General features: G+C 38.1%; 1 protein-coding gene across 4 annotated transcripts in view; it reads left to right on the top strand.

The window, feature by feature from the left end:
- The window catches only part of XRCC4 (X-ray repair complementing defective repair in Chinese hamster cells 4), a 185546-nt gene that overhangs the window by 24460 nt on the left and 138066 nt on the right, over window positions 1-23020 (top strand). For all 4 annotated transcript variants that reach the window (XM_014531210.1, XM_005883615.2, XM_005883616.2 and 1 more), the window contains exon 3: window positions 9887-10062. In XM_014531210.1, the coding sequence (XP_014386696.1) occupies window positions 9887-10062 (176 nt within the window). The remainder of the gene's footprint in view (window positions 1-9886; window positions 10063-23020) is intronic.

Genomic DNA, 23020 nt, shown 5'->3' with positions numbered 1-23020 from the left:
TGGCTCCTAACTGCTTACCTGCCTGCCTGCCTGATCGCCCCTAATGGCCTCTGCCTGCCTGCCTGACCGCCCCTAACTGACCCCCCTGCCAGCCTGATCATCCCTAACTGCCTCTGCCTGCCAGCCTGATTGCCTGTAACTGCCCTCTCTACCAGCCTGGTCACTCCTAACTGCCCCCACTGCTGGCTTGATCACCCCTAATCGCCTCTGCCTGCCAGCCCGGTCGCCCCTCACTGCTCCCCTCCCAGCCTGGTTGTCCCTAACTTCTCCCCCTGCCAGCCTGGTCACCCCTAACTGCCCCCCACTGCCGGCCTGGTCACGCCTCACTGCCCCTTCCTGCTGGCCTGGTCTCCCCCAACTGCTCCCCTCTGCTGGGCTGGTCGCTCCTCACTGCCCCTCCTATCAGCCTGGTCGCCACACACAGCCTGCTGTTCAGTCCTTTGGTTGCCCCTCACTGCCCTCCCTGCCGGCCTGGTCGCCCAGTGCAGCCTGCTGTTTGGTCATTGCATGAGGGCATCCCGACCAATTTGCATATTACCCTTTTATTAGTATAGATATATAGATACTTAATGTTGTTTAAATTATTTTCTTATGAACATATACCACCTTTGTAACAAAACAAAACAGAACTTACAGCCTAAAAGTTTGTAATGCAAGGTTTAAACCTGTATATTGGATTTGGGCAATTATTTTATGAAATAGACTCTTGAATTTTTAATTATTTATTTATTTTTTGTTAATCTTCATCAATTGGTTGCCTCTCACATACTCCCCGACTGGGGCCAGGGATCAAATGTGCAACCAAGGTACATGCATGCCCTTGACCAGAATTGAACCCAAGATTCTTCGGTGCTTAGGCCAAAGCTCTAACCACTGAGCATATGAGCCAGGGACTCTTGATTATTTTTATCTTTGGTGATAATCTTTTTAAAAGGCTAATGGCCCTGAAATAATTTATAGAACATGGCACATATAATATCAGAAATCTAGAATTATGTTTTACTTACATAACAAAGTTTTAACACTCCTCTAAAGTATTATAACAAAATATTTTAAAAACAATTTTTATAGCTATGCAACAGTCATTTTTATACTTGTGATTGATGTTTTAGGTAAAATAATTTTGTCATGTTAATTTATATACTATTACTATCTTCTATCAACTTTTGAAATACTTCTCTAACATGATATTATATCTTTTAAAATTATATATGTTCTGAAATTTTGTTTCTTTCTTGAATGTTAAAAATTATGTTACCCCACAGATTTTTTATCTGCTCATCTACTAATGGACACTTGGGCTGCTTCCAAATTTTGGCTATTATAAATATTGCTGCAATGAACATAGGGGTGCATATATTTTTTTGAATTAGTGTTTCTGGTTTCTTCAGATATATTTCCAGAAGTGGAACTGCTGGGTCATAAGGCAGTTCTATTTTAAAATTTTTCAAGTAATTCTATACTGCTTTCTATAGTGGCTGTACCAATCTGCATTCCCACCAACAGTGCACAAAGGTTCCCTTTTGTCCACATCCTGGCCAACATTGTTGTTTGTTGATTTATAGGAGATGAGTGGATAAAAAAAACGGTGGTACATTTACACCAGGGTGGGGAACATCCACCCTCTGGGCCATATAAAGGCCGGCAAAGTCATTTAGTCTGGCCCTGCAAATGCATTAGGGGGTGACTTAATTAAATGTTTGACCAAATATAGTGGGCTCCTTTTTAAGTTGATAATTTTGTATAGCCCTCGAATTATATTATAAATATCAAAATGGCCCTTGGCAGAAAAACGGTTCTCCACCCCTGATTTACAAAATGGAATCCTACTCAGTCATATAAAAGAATAAAATCTTACCCTTTTGCAACTGCTTAAATGGACCTGGAGATTATTATGCTGAGAGAAATAAGCAAGTCAGAGAAAGACAAGTATCATATGTCTTCACTGATATGTCAAATCAAATGAACAAAATAAACTAACAAGCAAAATAGAAACAGACTCATAGATACAGACAGATACCAAGAGCAGACTGATAGCTGTCAGAGCAGGGAGGGGCTGGGGGCTGGGTGAAAGGTGAAAGGAATAAGCAAAAAAAAAACCCAAAACAAAAAACTCATAGACACAGACAACAGTATGGTGATTACCAGAGGGAAAGGGGGCATGGGAGGAGGTAAAAGATGGTAAAGGGGGGATAAATGGTGTTGGAGAAGACTTGGCTTAGGGTGGTGAACATGCAGTATAATATACAAATGATGTATTTTTGAATTGTACATGTGAAACCTGTATAATTTTATTAACCAATGTCACCCCAGTAAATTCAATAAATTTAAAAATGTTCTGTTACATAACTCAGTCAAACTGAATTTATACTTGTAAGGGATTTTTGTTTTTTATGACAGATTGATTGCAAAGAATATTGATATAAGATTATTGCAAAATAAAGAAGTTTTTAGAGTGATGTTTGCAATACCTTTTACAGTATCTATTTCGGCTGTAAATTTTTATGTCAGAGAAATCAGTTGTTGGTTAGTTGGTGTAGTGCAGGAATGGAGGAAAATTTGTCAGGTTAGTTCTGTGTGTGCTGGCAAAGGTGGACCCAGGTGACAATCGCTCCGTTTTAGGGTAAAGTGATTGCACAGGGCTGAAGACCTTGGCAGCAGGTCAATTCCAACAGCACAGCCCAGGAGGCAGGTCCTAGGTGAAGTGATTGCTTGTATGTGAGGAATACTGTGTTTATAACTTAAATATTTCTAATAGGCAAATGGCTTATCCTATCTAATAAAGAGAGAATATGCTAATTGACCCTTACACCATCGCAAATATGGCGGTGCCCACAGCCAATAAGGAGGGAATATACTAATTGACTGCCACGCCCTCAATGATGGCGGCGCCCACAGCCACAAAATGGCCGGCAGGGGAGGGCAGTTAGGGGCGACTAGGACAGCAGGGGAGGGCAGTTGGGGGCGACCGTAGCGGGTGATCAGACTGGCAGGCAGAAGCGGTTAGGGGAAATCAGGCAGGCAGGCAGGCGAGCGGTTGGGAGCCAGCAGTCCCAGATTATGAGAGGGATGTCCGACTGCCGGTTCAGTCGCCAAGGGGTCAAGGGGTCCCAGATTGGAGAGGGTGCAGGCTGGGCTGAGGGACACCCCCTTCCCAGTGCACAAATTTTGTGCACTGGGCCTCTAGTCCTATATAATAAAAGCCCAGCGACCATAACAGAAGTACAACTAGAATGACCGCTCGACCAGTCACTATGAGGTGCACTGACCACCTCTTGGTCCCATTCCCTGTCCGGCAGGCTCCGATATTCCGATGGTGAACGGGACCTGGGCGTGGGTGGCGGGGGATATGGGCAGCACCAGGCCAAAGCCCCTACCTCGCTGGTCTCGCCACACACAGAGGGCGTCCTGTGGCGTGGGGCCGGCAAGTGGGCAGGAACGGCCGACCTCTCGGTCCCTCCCCCCGGCTTTCAGGCTCCTGTTGCCTGATGGCAAATGGGGAACCAGGGTGGGTGGTGGCGGGCGGTGGGGCCGGCGAACGGACAAGAACAGCCGACCTTTCGGTCTCTTTCCCCGGACGTCAGGCTCCAGTCACCCAATGGCAAATGGGGAACCGAGGGGGGTGGTGGTGGGGGGTGGGAGTGGGTAGAACGGCCGACCTCTTGGTACATCCCTCTGTCCTGCAGGCTCTGATCACCCGATGGCGAACTTGGACCCAGGGATGGGTGGCGGGAGATGTGGGGCAGCGCCAGGTCAGGGCCCCCGCTCTTCCAGTTGCCCCACATACAGAGGGCAACCTGCGTCAGGGGCGGGGACATGAGTGGGTGGGACCAGCCAACCTCTCGGTCCCTCCTCCCTGGCCGTCAGGCTCCAATCGCCCAATGGCAAACTGGGAACCCGGGTGGGTGGTGGCGGGGGGGCGGGGCCGGCTGCCAGCAGCCAGGGAAGATTGCCCTGATCTCAGGCTAGGCCTAGGGACTGTATTCGCGCATGGATTTCATGCGCCGGGCCTCTAGTCCTATATAATAAAACCCTAACATGCAAATAGATTGAACAGAGGATCTGGTAGCTATGACACGCACTGACCACCAGGGGTCAGATGCTCAACTCAGGAGCTGTCCCCTGGTGGTCAGTGCGCTCCCACAGGGGGAGTGCCACTTAGTCAGAAGGGCTCATGGTGGCTGGTGAGCGCAGTGGCAGTGGCGGGAGCCTCTCCCGCCTCTTTTTTTTTCCCCCAAGGGGTCCCGGACTGCGAGAGGGCACAGGCCAGGCTGAGGGACACCCCCAACCCCACAGTTCACGAGTGTTGTGCACCTGGCCTCTAGTTTTTTATAGTGAACAATTATAGTCAAACAGAGGACCTTGAGGTACTTTAAGAGCCTTAATTATTAAAGGAAAAGATTACATTCTAATCTGGTCAGTAACCCTCATTCACCAAGGCAAAGAACAATAATAATTTAAATTTTCTTTGTTTTGTTATTAAGCATTGGGAAAATAAAAGAGTAATTTCATTAACACTTAAATCTTAATTTAACCAGAAATTTAAGTTAATTTTACATTTATGAAACATTTTGATTATGCTTATACAAAATGTGTTGGCAGTTGTTTTAATACTATTACTAAGAATGTTATTTCATTAGACAAGGTTCATCGGGAACAAGGAATACATCTAATTTGTCAACCATTTTAGATAAGTATCTTGACTAGTACTTAGGACATACTTAGTGAATATTTTTTGAAAGAAAGAATGAAAGGATGCCTGGAATATATAAAACTGGTTAGGAAAAAAACGAAAGTGAACCACTTGTTTTAGAGTCAGCAGATTATGAAAAATCCAGTTTCATATTTCTTGTCATTGATATTAAATGAAGTACATTTCTACCATGTATTTTCCAGCTAAAGGAATTTAATGTCACAAAAGTTAGATATCAGACTTCTGGATTATTTGGTGGGTTGGCTTCCTGTACTAAACAAACTTTCAAACAGAAAATTTTACAGTCTACTGGTCACTATCTATTCAAATATATCTGATAAAGTTTTAAATCTCACATATGTTTTATACTTTCATTATTCATTTCTATTTTCTTGTTTAAATTTTAGGGACAAAATATGAAATCCAAACAATATAACATTGTTTCCATGTTTATTTAAGGCTTATTACATAAATATAATTTGGTTTGGCACTTTACAGATAGACAATAATATGATTAAGAACATTGAAACAATTAAATAATTGAAACATGAAAATGGATTTCCTTCCTATACCTCATCCTGCTTTTTGTACAACTTTTTGATTGCTGCAACCTTCAATTTGGATAATTTTTTTCTCTTTTCATTTGAGTGAAATTAAAAGGATGTGGGGTTCTTTTTAATCTCCCACACACTAAAGTCACTGATTTCTTTTTCATTAGCAATCTTTTATCTAATGAATGTTTTGGGGGCCTAATTATCTTGTGGTCTATCATCACTTCACCATTATAGGGGGTAATATCACAGGGTTAAGTCACAAAGTGTGCTAATGATTGACGACTGTTATGTGACTTTTATAAGAATTATAATCAGCAGTAAAAAACTTATATCACCCATCTCTGGAGTAGTTTAAATTTCATTGAAGAGTAAATTAAATTGTAGTAATTTTTTATTATCAAATAATTATACCCACTTATACTTGTCCTAAACATTAATATTTGGTGACCTGTATGGAGATTATGTGGCAGGGCTCAGTGGAAAAGAATTTTTAATAAATGAGGTAGTAAAGTGGGGCCATTTTGGTTTGTTATACGTAAGAATCCAAAGGAAAAAATCTTTTTTCCTTACTTACATTTTCACCTACCCATTATCAGTGACAAAGTAATACCTTCTTGGCTCCTACCTGTCTGAAAAAAATTTCCTGTTTTCTGATCATGTTGCTCTGCTCACTTTTTATAATGTGTCATGTGAGTCAGCTGTATCCTTGCTGACTTTTATTATTTCCATGGCTTTTATTCCTGATCACCGAAGCTTTAGGAGTATTGAATGCTTACAGCTGTGCTCCTTCTAGATGGTCTTAGCACAAAATTCAAAACTGGTAACTAAGCTATTGTTTTTTTAAGATTGAAGTTCTAAATAGGCAGTCAAAATTTCACATTTGTTGTTATAGAACATGTTCAAGTAAAATTTTTAAAAAGCTGGTACCTTTTTATTGAACAGTTTTTAAAAGGATGAGTGTAACTGAAAGATAAAACTGATGAACAAAATAGAAACAGGCATGGTTATGCGGAACAGACTGACAGCTGTCAGAGGAAAGGGGTTTGTTGGGAGGCTGGATGAAAGAAGCTGAAAGGATTAAGCATGAAATCATATATGTATATGTATATATATAACACATAGACACAGGCAACAGTGCAGTGATAGCCAGAGAGAAAGGGGAGGTGGGGATAGGTAGAGGTGGACAAAGCAGGGATAAATGGGGACCACGCTCTGTCTGGTGTTGCACAATGGTTAAAGCATCTGCCCAAGCAATGAAGGGTTGCGGGTTTGATTCTATGCGAAGGTAACTAATCCATGTGTCTCTCATGTCATGTTTCTCTCTCTCTCTCTCTCTCTCTCCCTCCTCCTCCTCCTTTTTCTCCTCTTCCCCCTCCTTCCCTCCCTCTTACTCTCTCTAAAAATCAATGGAAAAAATATCCTCGGATGAGGATTACCAGGAAAAATAAATGGGGAACAAAAGAGACTTTGCTTTGGGTGATGGATACACAATGTAGTGTGCAGATGGTATTTTGTTGAGTTGTACTTGAAATCTATGGGGTTTTGTATGGTTTTGTGAACCAGTGTCATTCCAATAAGTTCAGTTAAGAAAAAGAAAGATAATTTTCTTTCATATGTTTTTCTTCTTTAAAATGAAATATTCCATAACAACACAGCATTCACAGATGGGGTAACATAAGAGGATATCTAAGATGTTATTATCTGAATCTACACTCTATAGATTGCCATTTTTGTCTCTCTTTAACTGTTGTATCCCTGGTGCCTAGAATAGTGCCTGGCACATAGTAGAAGTTCATGAAGCATTTTTAAATAAATGAATCAATAAATTCTATTAAATATTTTCAGATAGGTATCTCTTCATTTTAATGAAATTTAGAATACTTTTAACTATATGTTTTATCAATGAAAATCTATTTTTATTTTCTTTTGTATTTTATAAGTTTGTCTATAGCTGCATTAAAGATGGCTTCTACAGATTTTTATTTCTCTGTGAATTAATTGCAACTCTTTAAAATTATCCAATCACAAAATATGGAATTATTCCTCAATTAGGAAGCATTTGTCTTCTTATTTGTAGATTGTTTCTGAAGAGCTAATAGGGTATTTAAAAGGTGAATAGATTCGATAGTGATGATCATCTTAAATATGCATCTGCTTCAGAGAGAAAAAATACGTGAAAATATTTTAGAAGCTGTAAAAATCACAAAAGAATATAAGATATTTTTATTCTTACCTGTCTTCAAAGGCTATGTTGAGACTCATTTCAATATTAGACCTATTATCAAAAATTGCTCATGAAATATATATGGATTCCAAGACTCTCTTCCTTATTGCCTGTGGGGCTTTTAGATACTTGTTAGCACACAGATGAACATTATGAAAAGCTTTGTTTTATTTTCAGGGATTCTTTAATCAAGCTTTCATTGTTTTATGTAGTACTTCATACTAATGTTTCTCAGTATCATGGAAGAAAATAGTGTATCCCATATCTCATATCTCTGCCTCATGTCCAAACAGAACAACCAGAGAGACCACTTACTGACTCCATGACCTAGACCAGTGGTTGGCAAACTGCAGCTCGGCAAACCGCGGCTCGCGAGCCACATGCGGCTCTTTGGCCCCTTGAGTGCGGCTCTTCCACAAAATACCGGCTTTTCCACAAAATACCGACTTCTGCACATGGGCCACGAAGTTTCAATCACACTGTACGTGCGTGCCCGCACGTGGTATTTTGTGGAAGAGCCACACTCAAGGGGCCAAAGAGCCACATGTGTCTCGCTATCCGCGGTTTGCCAACCACAGCCCTAGACTATTACTCGATCTCTCTGAGCCTCGATTTTCTCTTTTGTAAAATGAAAATAATGTCTATCTTTCAGTGTTATGAGGAATGAGATAAATAAATGTAACCTTTAAATATAAAAATATAGAACCGGCTGGTCTTGCATCTTTGTGGTAGCTTAATTAGACACAGAAAACTACCCAATTGCACACTCATTCCAAACAAATGTAGATTAAACCTTGTAATTTGAAAAGCAAACAGATACATTGCAGCATTTGAATGTAAGAAAGAGAAATCCCCAGGTGCCTTGTATGAGGAGATACCTGAAAACCAGAGTGGTTAATGGCAACTGAAGCTTGACTATATAGGTTCACTGAATATCTGAACTACACATATGTCTAGATGCCTGTGATTGTAATATTTGAGTGTGATACGATGTTAAAGACCGCAGGCCTCTTAAGGAATTGGAGCTGAGCTCTTTATATAAAGAAAGGAATCTGGAAATGTTATCATGTTAATGAGATCATCTTAAAAAAACAAAAAGCCCCCACTCAAACTACACTCTAGTTGGGGTTACAGCACAGAATCAGTCAATAAGAGATACAAATGAATAACCCAACAAAAATAAGAACCTGAAGCTTGTGTTATGTTTGGGCGAATGGTTTAAATTTGAATTATTTGTCTCACATGTAGAAACCAAATTAAGAAATTAATTTTCAAAATTGGTCCAGAACAATGACATCTATAGGGACTCCAAGGCAGGCAAGCCAGCAGTTTTATTTAACACCACCACCTGTACTGCCCAGAGCTCTGGATGCTCTGGCTATGGAGAGCCATGCTGAAATATGGCCATGCAGGAAAGTGAAAAAAGCATAATGAGAATGTGTAAGCAGATAGATGAAATGGAATTTATACCCAGGAACTATGCACAAAGACTAATCTGAAAGAGATTTAAATATTTTTAAAGCCTTCAAATATTTAAAAGGAGAGTGTGACTAAAACCAGAATATTATGACAAAGAAACAGAATATCTAAAATTGAAAATATATTTATTGAAGTAAATATCCCTATGGATGAGTAAAACATGAGCTTTAAAAATACCTAGGTGAGAAAACTGGAAGCCAGGTCTATAATATAGTGTCTGCCTTAGAGGAGAAACTCTATAATTATTAGTTCCCTTCCCTTTCCTTCCTCATCACCTCACCTTTTCTGTTGTTGGCACAGCTATAATAATAAAAGTATAATATGCTAGTTAGACTGGACGAATTCCGGACATCCTGCCTTTCGGACAAAGCCGCAGTGGGCGGGGGCCCATGCAGAGGTGGTGGCGGTGGCAGCGGGTGGGGGCCGGGGCCAAGGCCCTTGCTCGAATTTCGTGCATCGGGCCTCAAGTACTGAGATAAGAGGAATGAACTCCACTTTTACTTTAATTTGACTCTGACCATGTGAGTGAGAAATAAATAGACTGCTGACTTTTTAATCTCTTTAATAATAGAAAGATGTAGTAAAATACAGAGCTTATAAAGATTATAGGAAATTATTTCTCTGGCTATGACCTTGGAGCAGGTACATAAGATAGTAGTTTCTGTGGTATTTTACAAGGCATGCATTTCATCTGAGAAGAGAAAGAAGGCAAGGAATCTAATACTTTCAGATAAGATTTGAAACTAAATGCATTTCTCAAAAATTGTGAGTTTAGTTAAAAGGTATAATTTGACTTAAAAATGTATGGTGTGGGGTTTTATTTTACTTTTTGTTTAAATTTCTGCTACATAAGTGATAAATTAGTAGCAACAAGTAAATGAATATGTTCATATGTTTAGAAATTAATTTCAAAACTTTTTATTAATGTTTCCATAGTTTGTGAATCAGCGATTTCCCAAGAAGCTGATGACATGGCAATGGAAAAAGAGAAATATGTTGATGAACTGAAGAAAGCATTGGTATCAGGAGCAGGACCAGCCGATGCATACAAGTTTAATTTTTCTAAAGAGTCTTATCATTTTTCCTTTGAGAAAAACCTGAAAGATGTTTCTGTAAGTAAAACTTTCCAAAATGTGGTAAAATGTGAGAGCACATCTGAGGAATTATTGAAGTAATTAACATATTATTAACCTCAGAAATAAAAATTTGTAAAGTATGTGGTTTCCAAGTTGGAAGAATGCTTCAACGTTACAGTCAATGCTTTATCTTAATGAATTATGAAAAATAATTACTGGAAAATGTGTTTAGTTTTTAATGCTTTAAGTAAATATTTTAGAGATAATTATATGAAGGAACAGTTCTGAAAAGTGAGGTCAGAAGGTTTAGACAGTTGAGACAAGGTCTATTGAAATACATTTGGGGAAATACTGATTTTAAGAAAGAAAATAATATATTTATCTTTGAATATTTAATAATTATGACTATCTACTTACCAGAATGTATTTGGAATTATAAAATGATATAATTAAGCGTAGTAGAATTTACAATTAGGAATTAAGATGTTTTATTTATATTATCAAACTTAGAAATATTAAAATAGAGAGAAATAATTCAACCCCAGCTTTCCAAAGCTTACATGCTTTACAGACAAGGATATGTATTGCTTGTCCTGCTCAGTTCCTATACCTCAGATCAAGACCGGTGATTTATTGATCAAAAGTATTATGCTTACTGTTTGTATATTTTACCCAAGTTTAAGGGATAATTGGAGATTAAATTGTCTGCATTTGGCCAGTGGTTTATCAATCAGAAATGAGCTCTGTAATAGAAGAAAAGGAGGGCCATCTTTATTACATTAAGTTAAAAGACAGTTATTGACAATTTGTGCTAGAACTAAATTGGTTTAAAAATTATTATAAAATCTCTTTTAACTTAGATGAGTAAAGGAATTTCATCAGTTAGAGAAACAATTGAAGCAACAAATTGAATCATTTTTTTCCAAGTGTATATTATCATCTATAATAATAAAAGCACAATATGCTAATTAGACCAGACGTCCTTCTGGACGTCCTTCCGGAAGACCTTCCGGACAAGCCGGGTCTGCGAGGGCCAAGCCCCTTGCACGAATTTCGTGCATTGGGCCTCTAGTATAGAAAATAATACAGAGAGACTGGCGTCAGTAATTGCTTCTATTTAGAAGTTAAATACTTTTTAAATTAGCTGCCAATGTATGTAACTTTCAATAAATTAAGTACTTAAAATGGTAACTTAAAACATTAAATAAGGTTTAAATTGCCTACACAATGTTTTTTCCTGTACAATTCAATGATGACACACATACACACACACGCGCACACACGCACACTACAGTACTGTTGATGGTATCTTCTCATATTTTGAAGTAAATCATTGTCAAATTGGGAGTAATGCCATTTCTCATGCAACATTTTCATTCAGTTTGTAGGTAATAAATAACATTATTTCATGCAGCCTGTTTCTAGATTTCATCTGTTTTGTGTATATTAAAGCATAACAAATTCCATATTTGTGAGATATCTTTGAAACCTGAAAGGCTTTTGGTATCTTTGACATGGTGAAAAGTGGGGTTTGGTACATTGGGCATGGATGGAGAACTTGCCATGCTTGGCTGTACATCTGGTTTTGTTGCTTCTGTGAAGAAAGAACTTCAAGTCCTCATGACTCATGTCTTTTTCAATTGGCTTGGCATGTATCAGCATCAGAAATGGTGAGAGTAATCCAGAAAGATACCACCCTGAAAGTAACCAACTCTCTCAGAGCCAAAGCCTTTTAACCCCTACCATTTCAACAGATTTCTTAAGAAATGGAAACAGAATAAGAGATTCCTAGTAATTGAGAAGTGTATGGTTTCCTAAAGGATTTGTCTTAAATCACTACATTGTAGTTTAGATAGCAGTCTCCTTATTTATTCATTTATTAACTTGCTTATGAGAAAGAGAAAGGCTATTCTCAGAGACAAGGAGGGGTTTATTCATGGCTTGGCTTACTTGAGAGATATTTTTGGATATTTGAATGAGGTAAAACTTTCAGTTCACAGTGCTGCAGTCAACCTAATGGATACAGATGAAAATCTCAAGTCCATTTGGACAAACTGCCTTGGGAATCTTCCAGTGCTTCAGGATGTGTTTCTGCAAATTGAATTTCAGAGTTACAGTATCTCGTAAATTCATCTGCTGGCAAAAATTTGCAGACAATTGGAATCATAGCAGAATACTTTTTAAGGTTAATTATACTTTGGTGACCTAAAAGTTTCAATGGAGTTTGTAATCCTTTCCTTGGTGACACAGATATTTGATTATTGCCAAATATGACCTCCTACACTAAGAAGAAAAGAGAAAAATGAATGTAGATTCCACTCAAAAGGTTGCAGTGAATTCTGGTGTTTGTTGACATACTCTTTCATGGCCAAATATATTCCATGAGTTCTAAGTATATTTGCTACCAGAGTCATAATTCTAGGAGTCCAGGTTTTTTCTTTTTTTAAATATATATTTTTATTAATTTCAGAGAGGAAGGAAGAGGGAGAGAGAGATAGAAACATCAATGATGAGAGAGAATCATTGATTGACTGCCTCCTGCACGCCCGCTACTGGGGACCGAACCCACAACCCGGGCATGTGCCCTTGACTGGAATCGAACCTGGGACCCTTCAGTCTACAGGCTGACACTCTGTCCACTGAGCCAAACCGGCTAGGGCAGAGTCCAGGTTTTTAAGCATTTGTTGCCATAATTCAAGAAGATTTATGTGTCTAATTCTGTTGGTGATCACTACACAATTTGAGCATTTTAATATACAAAGTCATACAAGACATTTGAAATTTATATTCGTATTATATTTTCTTTTTTTCAATCTTAAAAAAATAAAATAGCTACTGATTTTTATATTAAAAACTGATTTTTAAAAAAAATATTATCTGTGTTTTATCAGAGTGAAAGAATTGTCAATTTACAAAGCAACAAAATATTAATTTTTATTGATGGAAGTGGAAAAGAGAGAGAGAGGACAGAGAAGAAAGTAACATCTATGTGAGAGAGACATCCATTGGTTGCCTGTTGTATGTGTCCTGACCAGGGACCAAACCTGCAATCCAGGTATGTGTCCTGACTGAGAATCGAACCTGTGACCTTCTGGTGCATGGGAGGATGTTCAGCAAACTGAACCACACCAGCCAGGACAGCAATTAAATATTTTAAATGTATAATGTATATGTCGATGTTTATATACATTTTGGGAGGTGGGGAGTGGGTGCGTAGTTTTCATGAGATTGCTTTTGAACTCAACACACCCAATATTTCATTTATGCTCTAATTGGCTTTTCTTTATAGATTATATAGATGCTTTTATTTTAGCTTAATTCCCATTGGGATAAATGTTGAATGACCTGCTAGACACTTAACTATTTTTCCCTGTACAGTACAAACCTTTGGGACATCACCAGTGCTCTTCAGTTGGCAGTAGATTGTGCTAGATGAAAGCATACTCTAGTGCCCTCATTGGGAGCTCATTATCTGTTCTGTATAAGTGCTCTCACACACTCTGGAGATGATTCATGGTCTTTGTGTCATTGTTTTCCCTCTGCCTTTCACAATTCATACTGATTTTACAGTAGTATATGCTTTGTCATGCAAACAGTACATCTTAATAATGTCTTCCTCTTTTTTTGCTTTCATAGCTTGCTTGTTTTTTTCAGAAAAAAATTTCATTCATGAACTACAAAGAAAAAAAGACCTAATTATTTTTTATAAGAATAGCCTTGGGCTCATCATTTAGCTTGCTTGCATCTCTGTTTTCTCATCTATAAAATTTCAAAGTGATTTCTTAGATTTAGTTTAGGTCATTTAAAATACTGTAGTTTTTATTTCTAAAAATTGCCCTTATGAAGGAAAACCAGGAGATTCGAAGGAAAATTAAGTATGACAAATAAATCCACACGCATGTGTGCACACACATATACTCACACACACATACACGAGAAATGACTACAGGGCCCTATTAGAATTCTGGTAAAGTCTTTTTGTATCTCCTTTCCTTTCGTCTCCCCTACCCCCACCATCAAATGTTGGCGGTTTAGGCTGAAAATTTTATGATGTAAATAGCATGGAAGTTTGTTGTTCTCTGATGTAAAAGTGCAAATTGGCAGTCCTGAATTAATATGATGGCTTTATGATGTTGGAGGCCCAGGCTTCTTTAATCATGTTGCTTTCCCATTTTTAGCAGGTAGTTTTTATCTCATGGTCCAGATGGCTGCTCTAGGCTTCACTGTTATGTTCACCTTTCAGGCAACAGGACCAAGTAAAAGAGAAAATAAAGAGCCATGTACCTTTTCTTTTAGGCTTTCCCCCTAAAATTGCATGCATTACTTTTGCTCACGTCATGTTGTCCAGAACTAAATCACATGGCTTCACCTAGCTACAGGGAAGTCTGTGAAATGTGATTTCAACTATGTTCTATGCCCAAAAATTTCCATTTGTATACAGAGTGGAAGGTAGATTTTGAGGGACAACTAGCAGTTTCTGCATGTTAACATTAGGGAAGATTGAAACATCACTCAGGAAGGTTTACTTTAGTTATTACAAGGGTATTTCCCTAGTATTCTTTTTTATTACAAATCTATGTTTCAGTCATATCTTAGTTTAAAAAAATATTCAACATATAGGCTAACTGTAATCACTATATATTGTAACTTATTTTAAAAGTGGAAAATGCATTCTAAGTTCAAACATCCTCCCTACATTTATTTAACTTACATTTCTCATATATATAAATGAGGTAAAATAAATTAGCCGAAAGCAGCTAAAGTTATTTTTAAAAACAGCAGTCCAAAATCCTATATTATTGCCATGTGTCCCTGTGGTTTAGGGGACTTTAAATTCAAATGGCGATTTCCAGATGAAATATCAGAATGGAGCATTTATTATGGTTCTCTGCCAAATACTTTGTCAAAAATAGTAATGACTTTCAGGTTTGTGAGAGTATGGGTTGCAAATGTGTTGTTTGAATGCCTGAAAAAGAAGTTTTAGTATTCTTTATTTCTATGGTAAAAGTATTTGTATACATCTGCCATGTTTATATTAAACACTTTATAATTTCCTGACTTTTTGAATGTGGGAAATAGTAATGTAAGTGATGTAGAAGTCCTGCTCAAAGTATGTATTTTCTAGTTAAGCCATAGAAAGGACTTGAATTATTGCTTTAAAATTATTTTTTAGTTATACTATTTGGCTTTGAGAACAAATCTCAAATATTCTGGATAGTCTTGTATTGAAAAAATAATGCTGTTTTAATCTCTTTGTGATAAAAATGAATTGAACATTTTGTTCACTTCTGTATGATCCTTGTTATTCTTTAAGTATATTTTATACTAGAGGCCCGGTGCACGAATTCGTGCATGGGTGGGGTCGAATGGCCGCCAGATTGGGTGGTGGGGCTGGGCTGGCCAGGGGGAGGGGACACGGAAGGTTGCCCAGCTGGCCCCACCCCTATTGGGGTGATGAACTCCTTTAGCTTTTTCTTGTCTGTGAAGCTCTTCATCTGGCCTTCAATTCTAAATGAGCTTGACTGGGTAGGGAAGGGTGTGGCAAGAAATACTCAAAGTGAGGAAGAGCAAGGACTTGGAGCCAGGGTGACCTTCCTTTTGAAAGGACAGGGCTGCTCCAGGGCTGAGGGTTTGGTCTCCATGAAATTGGGTGAGTCTTTGCATTGGGCAAATGGGATTGCTGAGGTCTATTTGAGAGTCACCAAGACTGGGAGCTGATCTCAGAACAGTTAACACGTTCCTGAAAGGATGTTATGGGTTCTCTCTCATCAAAAAGCACGCAAGTGTCTGTGCTACACCAACAGGGTTGCTTTAACACGGAAGCCTCCATCCCCAAGCCCACCCACCTCCAGGGGCTGGCGGGAGATTGAAAGTAGCGTGGGTAGATGAGGCCGGTGCCAGGCAACTGGCAGGTGTCAGCGTGAGCCCCAGGCACGGAGAGATGGGCTCTGACATCACCACCGCTCTGAGGATTTGACAGCATCGGCCGCGGCTTCAGAGCTTGTTGCTATTTTGGTTTATTTTTATCTCCTTTTCCCTTTAAACCTCTCCAGGTTGCGTGTGTTCGAGAGAGGAGCAGCCTTTGCAGCCTCCTTGGTGGAGAGCACGCCTTCGATCTGGGTTCACACGCAGCTGGACAGAGTCCTGTTTAGAAACATGTAGGCCTTGCATTATTTGCGCTATTGCCGATAAAGAGTTTTAGAGTCTGGCAGTAAATATGTTTACTGCTTATCCACGAGGACAGGAGGCTGAGTGCAGCCACAGACACAGCCATAGTTCTTCACTCACAGGCCTCCCTCCAAGGGCGGCCATGCAGGCGCTTGGCACACGGAGGGGACTGGGGAGCAGGGTCGGGCAGCAAACGCAGAGCATGGCCATCCGAGGCCCTGCTTTTCCCAGACCTTCTGTCTCAGTCCCGATCTTCCCGCTCCAGGTCTGTAGCTTCGTCCTCTTGAGGCAGATTCAGGTGTCTGTGGGACATGATGTTTATTACATACTGTTTCTCCGTGTGAGTGGTCAGCACCGGTTCCTGAATCAGGCTTCCTTCGGCATTGGGAGGCGGGGGCAGCATGAAGGTGCGAACACAACCCGTGTGGACTCCTCGCTGAGCGCCTTTGTATACTTTATACCTGGCGGGCGTCTCCTCTCAGAAGGGTGCCCACAGCTCAGTCGCATGCTTTCTGTGTCCTTGACCAGCAGGTGCGGGGGTCCAATCGGGGGCAGGGTTGGGGGGGGGGGCAATCGTGGGATCAGGCTGGTTGGCTGCCGCAGGGAGCGTCATAGCCACTGGTCCTTGCGGTCATTCTGATTGTTACGCCGTAATGGACACTAGGCTTTTAGATATAGATATAGATATAGATATAGATATAGATATAGATATAGATATAGATATAGATATAGATATATACTGTTCTATGGAGAGTGCTTATTTTTGTTGATGTGTGGAAATGCCTTATCCTTCCAGAAGTTTTCACTTACCTTCTCCTTTTTTTCAAAACTGTTCTTCTCTTTCTAGGTTTTCTATATCTTACAATTCTATTTAAATCTAATACTTGGGACCTTGTAATTGTCGTATTTCACTCTGTTACTGTGCTTAACATTGAAAATGACCACGATGTGCCATACGTTATGCTACATACAACCCTGATGATTTTCTGAACTAGGTCCCTGTTATCATCTCAGTATTATAGATGGGAACTAGCTATTATAGAGGAAACTAACACTCAGTAGTATATAACTTACCAAATCCAAACAGCTAGTGAGTGGCAGGGCTGGGGTTGAACACAGGTGCTGTGACTTCAAAGCATATGGTCTAACTGCCAAGCTATATATAATGTCATTTAATTTTGTATGTAGTTAATGTGCTCAAATTTATATTGAATTGATTTACTAAAGTTCTGTGGCATTACAATATGCCATTTGTAAGGTTGGGAGGGCCTTGGCTAAGGAAGCAGCAGTAAAAGGAAAGAGTCCTGGGAAGACAAATTGCACTTCTACATGCAGTCAGGTACACTGAGCTGTATTGGCCAAGTTGGTAAGGCTCTTTGAAGGTTTGTCAGGGTAAGCCTCCTTGTATTTCAAGAAACAATCCTTAATTCTGATTACATTGGCAAAAGGAACCCATTCTGTACATGGCTCCTGGTTAAATGACATCCAGGAGACACCCATTTCCTTTGTACGCTGTTTCACAATTATTATTCAGAGATCCAGCTTTGATCTCATTTTTATTTCTAAGTGATAAATATTAGACATTATTAAAATTTCTTTCAGAGAAATTACTTGTTTAAATAGTTTTCAGAAATCCCTGATTAGCATAAATGTTTTTCAATGGGTTTGTTTGTCAAATTGGTATTCAATGGTAATGATAGTTTCTATTATATCAGCTGATCTTTCCTACTTGATGGCACTTAAATATAGAGATTTGACTAGTTATCAGTAACAGAATACTTTGTGATGAAAAGTGATAAACTTTTTTTGCATATTACTATATGGGCTCCTTAGAACCCTATGGAACAGGTATAATTATTTGTTAGGGTGATTCAAAGATTAAATGATTTGTTAAAATCCTCTTCCAGTGCTGTTTTTGTATTAGGAGAATCAGTTTTATTAGTGTTGTTTTTTAAACAACCATTATACTAAAAATACTTAAGAATAGTAAAGTCTGTTGTAATTATAAATGAAATGAAAATATAGAAATATAATATAAAACCACTAAGTTACTTAATTTTTAAGGTATTCCCTACTTTATATCACAAGTTTACCCAACTTGATTAAATTATCCTCTTCGTTAAAATAAAGACTGCTAAGCCCTGGACGGTTTGGCTTAGTAGTTAGAGCATCTGCCTGCAGACCCAAGGATTGCTGGTTGGATTCCCTATCAAGGGCGAGTACCTAGGTTGCAGGCTTGATCCCCACCCATGTCAGGGGTCGGGGTGCATGATGGAGGCAACACATTGTTGTGTCTCTCTCATCAATGTCCCTTCCTTCCTCCCTCTTCCTCTCTCTCCTTCCCTCCACTCTCTCTCTCTAAAAAAAAAAAAATCAACGGAAAAAATATCCTGGGTTGAGGATTAACAACAACAACAAAAAAGTGGCTGAAAATAAAACTTTTAATATTATATTGTGGGGTTGATATTTTACTATTTCTTTTGCTTCTCATTCCTTCTTTTGATCCATATGTTCATCTGGTATCATTTCCCTTCAGCCTAAAGAAGTTTCTAATATTCCTTAGTTTTATTTTATCTGAAATTTCCTTTATTTTGCCTTCAATCTTGAAGAATCTGTTTGTTTTTCAGGGGGAGGGGGACAAAGGAATCTGGATTGACATTTTTTGTTATTTTAGGAATTTCAATATGTTGTTTTTTTAAAAAAATCTTTGTTATTTCTGATGAGAAGTTAGTGTTCCTATAATTTATAATTCTCTTGTATGTAATATTTTTTCCTGTCTGCTTTTAATATTTTGTCTTTATCTTTGTTTTTCAAAAGTTTGGCCATGATGTGCCTATGAGTTTAATTTAAAAATACCCCTTTTTTTTGCAAGAGTTCTTGAGTTTCTTGAATTTGTAAATTTATGTCTTTCACTAAAATTGGGAAATTCTTGTTCATTATTTCTCAAATATAGGAATATATATTCTTATTCTTTTTTTCCCTTCTGAGACTTCAGTTAAAGGTTCCTGAAGCTCTCTTCATTTTAAAAATCCTTTTTTCTCTGTTGTTCAGATTAGGTTATTTATATTGATATTCAAGTTTATTGTCTCTTTTTTATCTCAATCCAGTGATTTTTAAAAACTTACTAATTTTTAATTTCCAATACTTTCATTGGTTCTTTGCCGGAGTTCTTGTCCCAGCATCAAGAAGGGTTCAGGAATCTGGAAAAGGCTGTGCGTAGATGACATAGAAATCCAGAGACTAATGAAGAGTCCGGAGACGAGATATAATTGAAAGGCACTGGGGGTCAGCTAAAGGAACTGAAGACTACCTCCTTGTCTAGGACCCTTGCTTTTATGGACACAATTTGTCCTAAGGCAAGGTGGAGATAATACACTTCAAAGGGTAAGGTTTCGAAGGGTACAGAAGCATAGTCAGTTTGGGGGAATTAGCCTATGGCTGTTCAGGTGTTTGGCCAGTATGAGGCAATAACATGTAGATTAAGATACCTTTTAGCTGTCTGGCAGCAACAATCAGTTTAATGTATCCTATTCAGGTTTGGGGAAATGCCTTTAGCCATTCCCAGATGCAGGTGACTACATGTGTGACTCAACCCTGTTGAGTCCCCAAGTCTCATCAACCTTTTGATGAAACTCTTGAAATTATGACATGCTGGCCGAAACCGGTTTGGCTCAGTGGATAGAGCGTCGGCCTGCGGACTGAAGGGTCCCGGGTTCGATTCCGGTCAAGGGCATGTGCCTGGGTTGCGGGCACATCCCCGGTGGGGGATGTGCAGGAGGCAGCTGATCAATGTTTCTCTCTCATTGATGTTTCTAACTCTCTATCCCTCTCCCTTCCTCTCTGTCAAAAATCAATAAAATATATTTAAAAAAAAGAGAGAAATTATGACATGCTGGAATTGGTCTACGGCAGTTCTTTATAACTTTCATTTTTCCAATGAACTGTTCTGTCTTTTCATTTAATATGATCATGTTTTACTTTAAATCCTTGATTTTAGTTATATCAGCTGATTTAAAATCTTTGCTCATTTCAACATCTGGATAAAATATGCCCCTCTCCAATGATATATGGGTTATAGCTTTGATATGTTTTTGTTTTTTCATTTCTTGAGAAATTTCAGATTTTGTCCTAGACATTGTGAATGATATATTATAGAAAATGGATTCTCTTAGACACATTTGAAGAATACGTATTGACTTTTTTGATGTGTTTGTTTTTTAAGTCAGTTAACTTGACTATACCCCAACTTCAAATTCTGTTTCTCAGCTGGTGGGAAATATCAGGTCAGTTCTTTTAACCTGAAGAAGGCTGCTTGAAGTCTGACTCTCACATACTTGGTTTGGGGATTAACAAGAGAGTTGAATAGTTTATCCATATTAGAGTTTCCTTTCTCTGGATCTCTCCTTTCCAGGTTAAAAGCCATAAAAATGGAAATCTTATTCAGTGTGATTCCTTTTTTTTTTCTTCTCAGATTCATCCTACTTTAACTTCTTTGTGTTTTCACGTATTTTAAAAAATAATTTATTTAGAGTTTGTAATTGTCATCTATGTGATCGTAGGTTGGTCCTAAGGGAGCTGTCTGACCAAGACTAGAAGCAGAGATCTGTACTTAGCTTTTAAGCTCTTCAATCCCATATGATCTCATGGCTTTTCTTATTTCAACAAAAGTATGTTTATATTTCTGATCTTTTTGTTTGTTCAGAAATTGTGCTCTGGCCTAATTCCTTAGAACCAGTCTTTCTGATGTCCTAGTTTGTGCCATGTCTAATTAAACTCGTGCCTATATTTGAATAGTAGAAAATTTCCAGGGAAAGTGAATAGCAGTATTGAGGTATTGACACTCAAAAGAGTTTTATGAAATGAAAGTAAGCAAAGGGCCAGTTAGGCTGAACCTCAGGAAAAAGTATTTAATGGTAAGATTTGTGAGACTAAACAGTCTGGCAAGAGGACTTTCTCTGAGCTATGTCAAACTGAATTGGAAAAGTCAGAGGAAAAACAGGTAATAAGTCCAGGTCATGTGTTGGCAGATGGCAGTTTGCATGATCTCATGGTTATCTTTCTCAGTGTGGTCATTAGCAGGAAAACCCTTCAGGTTGTATATTATTCAGGTTGTACATATTGTGTATTAATTATTAATATGAGTTTCTGAATTGAATTGACAAAATGGACTTCTTTAAAAAGCTTATAATTGATCATGAAAATTCTCCTGGAAAGGAAAAGAAATAGTATATTTGTTTTTATATGGTTCGCCATAAAATTCCATGATGGGACTTGAATTGTCTTGTTTATCACTGTATTCCCAATATCCAGGATAGTGCCTGGCACATAAAAGGCATTAAATAAGTATTAGTATTCGTTGTACTTTTATTACACTTTTCTAAATAACAGTACACTCTCAAATGGATGTCAGTTATTGAAAGGGATAAATAAGGTTGATGTTTTCCATTATTTCTCTTATTCTTTTCTGTTTCCCTTTTCTCCTAAGTCCAGAATCCTGGATTTAAGGTGTTAGGTGTACTTTATCATTTTGGTTATTTGAAAAAAAAAAAAAGGATTTTTTTGTGTGTGTGTGTGTGTAACTGTGAAATATACTGCTGGAGAATAGAATATCAAAGTTATTTGCTGGAACAAAGGATATTATTCAAATTGGTTAATGGTACCAGATTTGAGGTCTAATAGTTCTGACTTTGAATTCTGGCTACATATTATATTCATTTGTAACTTTTGAAAACTTTCTTAACTTCTCTGATTTATCACTTTTAAAAAGTGTGGATAATTAATACCTATTGCAAATAGTAAATGTGAATTTAAAATGAGATTAATATATAAAAATGTTCAGCATCATTCCAGATATACAGTAGACACTCAATAAATGATAGCTATTATTTTATGATGGCTATTCTAGTTATTTTAATCTTTGTACTTTCTTCTTTCTTGCTTTTTAGATGATTTATATTTTAACATGGGACCAACTAATTGTTCTGTGACCTGGAGCCTTTTTGGCTTAACTTTTGATCCTCAGTTAAATTATTTATGACTTGAGTAATTGAATTAACTCAGAATTTCTCCCTTGTAACATTTCTGATTGGTGGGAACTTCTTAGAGCATTGTTCTTCAGTTACTCTGGGACTGCTTGCATGGTTCACTGGAAGACCTCCAGTAATAGTAGGAGTCTGTGAACCAGATTTAACATCACTTATCTGTTCATAGCCTCAATCTTCAACTTTCAGTAAATGAGAACGTAAAATAAGTTTTTAGAGATATGTTTATATAACTTCACATTTTAAAAATACTCATTGAGTGCCCACTTTATTAATGTATTGTGTGAAGTATTTCTTTTAGGTTTGTGAAGAGTGAAGGTATAAGTGAGTGAATAGCTTTTCCTGGAAGAGATAGCTTAATTAGGACATTCAGTATAATAACAATAATAATTATTATTATTAATAATAATAATAATAATAAAGAAATTGTATCAAATATACTCCAAATGAAGAGATATGCTTTTTAACAGAGTACCTAAGCTGTAAGAATTTCAGTTCCAACCAGCAAAAGAAAAGGTTTATATTTTATTTTTGCAACATTATAAAGTTAATAGCCCTATCCAAAACAAGAACTTTATTAAGTCAGAATATTGAAACACAATATAAAGTGTATTTTGTATTCAATTATCAGATCACATCATTTATATGTTTATACTAGAGGCCTGGTGCATGAAATTTGTGCACGGTTAGGATCCCTAGGCCTGGCCGGTGATCAGGGCTGATCGGGGCCTTCCGGCTGCTAGCTGGAGCCTCCCATCCCTGGCTGCTGGCTGCCGGCCAGGGCC

The sequence above is a fragment of the Myotis brandtii genome, unplaced genomic scaffold (assembly GCF_000412655.1).
Source record: "Myotis brandtii unplaced genomic scaffold, ASM41265v1 scaffold794, whole genome shotgun sequence".
Classification (NCBI taxonomy): Eukaryota; Metazoa; Chordata; class Mammalia; order Chiroptera; family Vespertilionidae; genus Myotis; species Myotis brandtii.
Note: the sequence above shows the minus strand (reverse complement) of the source record. Positions and strands in the feature narration are given on the sequence as shown.